Consider the following 7,143-nt stretch of genomic DNA (forward strand, 5'->3'; position numbering starts at 1 on the left):
AACAATTGGATACAGCAGTCTATAAGGGAGAGAAATTCGAGAAAGAATCGATTCTCGACGTGCGCACACATTACAAACCTACTGAAACATTTCAGTACACAAACTACAACAGTTGCCCAGCAGGCGTCAAAAAAGGCTTCGTTAAAGGAGAAGCTCTTAGACTTCTGAGGACAAACTCTTCTAAAGTAGTGTTTGGGGAAAACATTAAAAACTTTAAAACACGCCTGGTATCGATAGGTTTTCCTAGTAACCTGGTGGACAAAATCCTATCCGAGGTTAACTTCGCAGAAAGGAAGAACGCTCTTACACAAAAACAGAAAGCGCACAAGAAAATTCTACCCTTCGTGACACAATTTCAACCATCACTGCCATGTTCGAAAAATATTCTAATGGACAAATGGCATTTAGTACAAAACCAGCCGCTACTAAGGAAGATATACAAGGAACCTCCCTTGATCTCTTAAAGAAAAGGGAAATCGCTTAAAGACATGCTTGTTAAAGCAAAACTATAAAGGCTTTTATCAACACAATGGGCACACAGCGGGAGCCATGCAGGTCTGTCAACCCCATTTAAACGTGCTTTAAACTCTGAAAATAGTTTAAAAAATAATATATATAATACATTTTCATTCTACTTTACCGTGCTCTACTAGCTTTAGCAGGCTCAAAATGAATAAATTGATTGGTAGAACCAGTCATCGCTTATGCACATTCTCCACCTCAATGAGAGAAATCAGAGAAATCAAATATTATTTCAATATTTGAGGGATAAGAAAAAAAAAAAGAAAGAGGGGGGCTCAGAAAAAGGGGGGTGAAAATTCACCCATTTCACCTCCCCTGGATCCGCGCCTGGGCTTATAACAAGTCAGGCTTCCTCACTTAAAATTCTTGCCTGCACTGTAACAAAGGAAGCGGGAAACTAGCTACTGAAAGTATTTACTACTTTAATTAATGTCTTACAAGAAAAATTAAGGTACAAGTAAAAAAAAAAACACTCAGTCTGCACAGTCTGCGCGGTCTGCACAGTCTGCACGGTCTGCAGTCTGCAGTCTGCAGTCTGCATGGTCTGCGTTTCAACATGACCGCACTTAGGCAGTCAGTTCAGTTTAAACTGTTGTTATCTGAACGCAGAACTTTAGCATTATTAATTTATTTTCTGTTCTGTCTCACTTGGGTAGTCAGTTCAGTTTAGATTGTTGTTATCTGAAGACAGAACTTTAGCATTATTAATTTATTTTCTGTTCTTTCTCACTTGGGCAGTCAGTTCAGTTTAGATTGTTGTTATCTGAAGGCAGAACTTTAGCATTATTAATTTATTTTCTGTTCTTTCTCACTTGGGCAGTCAGTTCAGTTTAGATTGTTGTTATCTGAAGACAGAACTTTAACATTATTAATTCTTTTTCTCATCTGTCTCACTTGGGCAGTCAGTTCAGTTTAGACTAGCTGTTGTTATCTGAAGGCAGAACTTTCACATTATTCATTCTTTTCTGTTCTGTCTCACATCGGCAGTCAGTTCAGTTTAGACTGTTGTTATCTGAAGGCAGAACTTTAACATTATTAATTTATTTTCTGTTCTGTCTCACTCGGGTAGTCAGTTCAGTTTAGACTGTTGTTATCTGAAGGCAGAACTTTCACATTATTAATTTATTTTCCGTTCTGTCTCACTTGGGTAGTCAGTTCAGTTTAGACTGTTGTTATCTGAGGGCAGAACTTTCACATTATTAATTAATTTTCCGTTCTGTCTCACTTGGGTAGTCAGTTCAGTTTAGACTGTTGTTATCTGAAGGCAGAACTTTCACATTATTAATTAATTTTCCGTTCTGTCTCACTTGGGTAGTCAGTTCAGTTTAGACTGTTGTTATCGGCTGAAGGCAGAACTTTCACATTATTAATTTATTTTCCGTTCTGTCTCACTTGGGTAGTCAGTTCAGTTTAGACTGTTGTTATCTGAGGGCAGAACTTTCACATTATTAATTAATTTTCCGTTCTGTCTCACTTGGGTAGTCAGTTCAGTTTAGACTGTTGTTATCTGAAGGCAGAACTTTCACATTATTTATTCCTTTCTGTTTTGTCTCACATCGGCAGTCAGTTCAGTTAAGACTGTTGTTATCTGAAGGCAGAACTTTAACATTCTTAATTAATTTTCTGTTCTGTCTCACTTGGGTCGTCAGCTCAGTTTAGACTGTTGTTATCTGAAGAAGACAAGCAATAGTTCAAATGGACAAAATTAGTCCACCTGTTCATGTTGAAAGATGGCTTTTTCAGGTCGTATCAGGTAGACAGTATTGGACATGCATGCTATGGTTGTCCTGTTGCCAAAGCTACACTTTGATCCCAGCAAACAGCAAGGCAGTTTAACATTTCCACAGGCGAGGGCCTTAAAAATATGGTCATTAGTGGATGCTGGTTGGATTGATAGCGTTTTCTGTGTGATTTTTAGTTTGGGCCAAGAAGAGTGGCCATTGTAAAGAGGAAGCAAAATAACTGAGGCATTATTATGCCAGTTTACCACTGCACTGAGATAAAAGTTGTGAAAAAGCTAAAACTTGATTTAGCCGTTTTGTTTAGGAACACAAGGGTGTGCTCTGTACTCAAGAACTAAATTAAAGAGAATGTTCTATACTCAGAGCTACATGCTTACCATAGAGTATCTTTTCCTCCAAATTGTTCTCCACTGGCCTTGACAAGCACACCATGACCACTCTCTAGTGTGTGCGAGGCTACCAAAGAGTTGTTGACTGACTTTGTAACGACTTTCTCGACTGTGGTGTGCTTGGCTAGTACTCTCCGCAAGGGATGATGGTTCCACTGAATCTTCACCTGCAAACATTGAACAACAGAGAAAGACAATGCTTGGTGTGATAGGAAGGTTTTGGAAAAATGGCATTTGTTAGGGATAAGATCCTTGTGTCTGTTTTGACCTAAGCATGTGAAATTGAGAAAAATTATCCAATAAAAATGAGAAAACAGGAATAGGAACTGCAAAAGCAAGAATATGCCAAAAGTTCAGTAAAACCTTTCAATGTGAGGCAAATCTTAGCATGCAGCATAACCTATCACAAAAGCTTCATTGTCACTCTCACATACTGTGCAGTAATCTAAGGGAAGCTGTTTATTGGTATACAGAGCTTACTGAAGTTAGGGTGCTCAAACAACTTATAAGGACAGGGAGGTAATTAGCAAAGGGGATACTTTAATTCTTAAAACTAGTCTATGTAATGTAATTAACTGTAGTGTAGTAGTCTAGCCTTTTGTGGTGTAATTTAATGTGAAGTAATTTAAAAATAATGTGCTTGCATTTATTTGCAATATGTATTTGTACCTGTCTGCTTTGTTTATTTGTAAATGCCCCACATGGAAACCAGCTTCAGTTGTTTCTGACCAGCGTTTTAAAATAAAGTTGTACAGTGGAACCTCGATTTAACGAAGTCGTTGGGGACTGGCCAAATTTGTTCGTTAAATCGAGGGTTCGTTATATCGAAAACCTCGATATAACGAATTTGAGAGGAAACGACCAAAATGTTCGTTATATCGAGGTCATAGTTAATGATTGATTGTCAACACAGGTGACTTCTGTCACGAAGTTCAATGCAATTTTCGTCACCCAAAAGTGCCGTGTTTTGAGATGCAATTGATTCACCATGCTTAAAAGCCATGATGGTGGCTTTCAGTAGCAATTATTTTCACTTTTGAGCAGACGCGCAGCTTTTGTTTACAAAAAAACGACACTTTCAGAGTGTTGATCTGTTCAGCGTTTATCTTCTGTCACGTGTTGACGTTGTAATTCGTTATATCGAGGTAGATTTTACGTTTGGGCTTCCGGATTATGTTCGTTATATCGAGGAATTTGTTATATCGAGGTTCGCTATATCGAGGTCTATTCCATACATTTTACTGTAACTTTGGCTGGGACATAGAATATCGTTCGTTATATCGAGGACTTCGTTAAATAGGGGTTCGTTAAATCGAGGTTCCACTGTATGTTTATGTTTATGTTGAATTATTATGGTAATAATAATAATAATAATAATAATAATAATAATAATACAGTAGAACCCCGTTAATACAGTCACCAATGGAACCCAAAAAATTGGCCGTATCAATGGGGTGGCCCGCCGTATTACCAGGGCAGGGTAAAATTTCATGACTTAAGGGCAGTAATGACAAAGTATAATCGCGTTCGCACTTCCTGAACCCATTCTATTTAATAAACAATGGGAATGTAGATGTACAGAATTGTACAAAATACGTCTTGAACTTAGTAGTATCAATCATCTTTGTTGCGAAGCACATTGACTTAATCGCTTCGTAATTTGCCTAATGGATTAAAAGGGGATGATAGCGCCAAGACTACTGTATTTCCTTTGTCATGTTTGTAATGAAAACAGGGAGGAGTGTTGCTTAATTTGTAAAGGAAATCAGTTGTTTGATTAGAGTAAATGACAGAGGTCAATGAAATTGATGTGCCACAGGTGTTTTGGTTTTCTAAATTTAGCGTGAGTGGCCGTATTAACAGGGTGAAAATAAAAAGGATTGTGCTGTTTGGGATTTCAAAATGTGGCCGTTGGCCGTATTAACGGGTGACCGTATTAATGAGGGTTTTTTATAAGAAATTGTATAGCCCTTTTGCAGGGCCAAAAAAAACCAAAAAAACAATTGGCAGTAATAACGACTGTCGAGGTGACCGTAAGGTGGGGTTCCACTGTAATAACACTTTTTCAACAAAACTTTAACCTTAGGGGTGGACTACACAAAACCCTGGAAGGCATTGACATAAGAAAACTTAACACCACCCAGCCCCCTCCCCCCCATTGCCTCCCAAAGAAAACTAGTTGATTAACAAATAAAAAAAGAGCTTACTAGCCTGAACAAATTCATGTAGAGAATTTAGAGTGGAGAAAACATGTGTACTGAAATCATTTCGTCTTCAACTCCCATTTTTTGCGATAGCTCACCCCTTAACTACTTGCTTACTTACTAACTGAGTCCATTTCCAACAAGATTGATCCTGGGACACTTCATTATTTCCCTTCTTGGTTTGTATACATCCCTCTTCAGCTCAGGTGTGGAAACTATTTTTAGGAATTCCTTTTCTGTCTTTTTTTTTTTCTATCCTGGGTTCCAAGTTTGAGTTTGACTTTTTTTCCCAAGGAACTGTCTGGAATATCTCGTTCCCAAGTCTTACTGTTTTGAATCTTGCAGACCCTCAGATGTGAAGTATTTTCAAGATAAACACAATGAGCTAGATTGTACAGACTCCTGTATGTCATTATTTTCTAAGCCCAAAGAAAAACCAACAAATTTGTTTCAGAAATAATTATTATAATTTCAAATTGACAATGAAATTTTACTGAATTTTGTTACTGGCTATGTTATTTTGTGGAAACTTTGTAAATCGAAAATAAGTTGTAATTCCAAGCTGTGGGAGCAGAAATGCATTCGTTTTAGCTCAAAAAGTGAAGCTTCAGTACAAGATGTAGGAATGAAGCAGGTTCTAGTAAATCGTTAACATAGCAATATACTGAAATCCTCACTTCCCGCAAAGATCCACCAATTCTATAATGTATTTCCTCTCAAATCAGAAGAGATACAAACAAGGTTTGGGTGCGTCTGTGAAATCTGAAACAGTTTAGCCTTGTGTTTTTCTTTTAAGTTTTTAAGTTTAACTTCAAGAGCTTGTTTCTCTTGTGTTAACCTTGCAATTTCCTGTGATGCCATTGATTTGTTGGTAATCTCTTTTGATGCTCTTCCTGTCTTTAAGTCTGGTTGGCTCAACTTCTTAAAGCAAAAAGAAACTGCTCTTGGTTCCAAATCCCTTAAATTTTCTTGAGGGTCTTTGAAATCTTTCTGAAGTTCCTTTATCTCTAATAAAAGCTCACGATCAAGTGAAGACAACAGTTCTGTTAGATTCTCATTTCTTTCTTCACAAGATTGCTGCAGATTTGCTTTGATTTTCTTCCAACGTTTAGAGACTTTCCTGAACACCGGCTCTTGGGCATTCAAGACTTGTGAAAGTTCAACTTGGTGTTCCTTAGCTTTCTGCAAAGCCCTACTTGGCTTAAAAAGTTCATTTTGCTGACAACCATTAGTGTTTTCGATTTCATCTTCTGTTTTGCCGTCATTAAGCACTTTTGCATCCAGAACGCTTTCCATCCATTTCCAGAATGTTAGCTCGTTCAGAGACCAAAAGACAAGAGCTTTAGTGTACTGGCAAAACCACTCTAGCTTTTCTTGATATTTTACCAATTTCTGAGGATGGCGCAAGAAGTAAATGTCTTGTGACGAGAAATGGCTCGAACTCTGCGATTTGGAAGTTTTAGGAATAGTGTGCAATTTACAAACCATTTTTGTGTACTCATCCTTTGATGCCAAAAGACTTTTCAGCGATGAATATAGTTTGTTGTAGTTCAGTATTAAACGCTCAGCAACATCAACAGAGTATTTAGAGTCCTTTTGTTTCGATGGTTCTGTAAAGTCACCAACCGCCGCTGGAAGAGGAATTTTATCATACAATGAAAAGTCCATCGGTGGATCTTCAAAAATCAGAGGTTCAAGTTTGTTTATAAATTTGGTCACAACATCATCTTTAGCCATCAGCCAACCCAAAGCCAACATCAATTCCCTGCTGCCACGAGACATGTCCTCTGGAAGCCGAAAAAAGTCGTTTACGCGATATCCCTTGTGAAACATCTTATGTTTACAGAAGTTCACCACATCGTGATCGCTTTTACCAAATGGCTTCAAGCTTTCTGTCCGAAGAACCGCGTGGAGAGTCTGCCATAGTGTGACCGTCGCTTCTTCTTTGTCAAACTTAGCTTGTCGAAAACTTTCGGCGGACACCTTGTCAGGGCAGCAATTATTTAATACAGTGCAAAGAGCTTCAATTGTCTCTCGAATTTTTGCCATAATATCAAATAACGCTTCCTTTCGAATTAAAACATTCACTTTTTTTGCGTTGAAACTGTAGAATTTTGCGGGCCGAATTTTGCCGCCATCTTGGACCTGTTAGCGCATGGGCAATTCAAAACTGATAACTGTACATAATGAATGCGGGACCACGGCAAAGGAAATTGGGAGAAAGATGGAACGCGTTTTAGTTCGTAATGAAAAAATGAGCATTTTTAATAGTAAAAAAGGCAAAGG

The 7,143-nt window shown here is 38.0% G+C and overlaps 1 protein-coding gene across 1 annotated transcript; it reads right to left on the minus strand.

Moving 5' to 3' along the window:
• Window positions 1-5,089: 5,089 nt before the first annotated feature.
• On the minus strand, window positions 5,090-7,012 carry LOC146450995 (tubulin epsilon and delta complex protein 1-like). The gene has a single exon (XM_085099861.1). The coding sequence runs from the start codon at window positions 6,904-6,906 to the stop codon at window positions 5,557-5,559; it is 1,350 nt and encodes a 449-aa protein (XP_084955987.1). The 5' UTR covers window positions 6,907-7,012; the 3' UTR covers window positions 5,090-5,556.
• Window positions 7,013-7,143: the final 131 nt, after the last annotated feature.

The sequence above is a fragment of the Pavona decussata genome, unplaced genomic scaffold, assembly GCF_977016875.1.
Source record: "Pavona decussata unplaced genomic scaffold, jaPavDecu1.1 SCAFFOLD_416, whole genome shotgun sequence".
Classification (NCBI taxonomy): Eukaryota; Metazoa; Cnidaria; class Anthozoa; order Scleractinia; family Agariciidae; genus Pavona; species Pavona decussata.

Excerpts from the sequence above, each read along its gene's own strand:
- LOC146450995 (XM_085099861.1), bottom strand. The coding sequence starts at position 6,906 with ATGGCAAAAATTCGAGAGACAATTGAAGCTCTTTGCACTGTATTAAAT.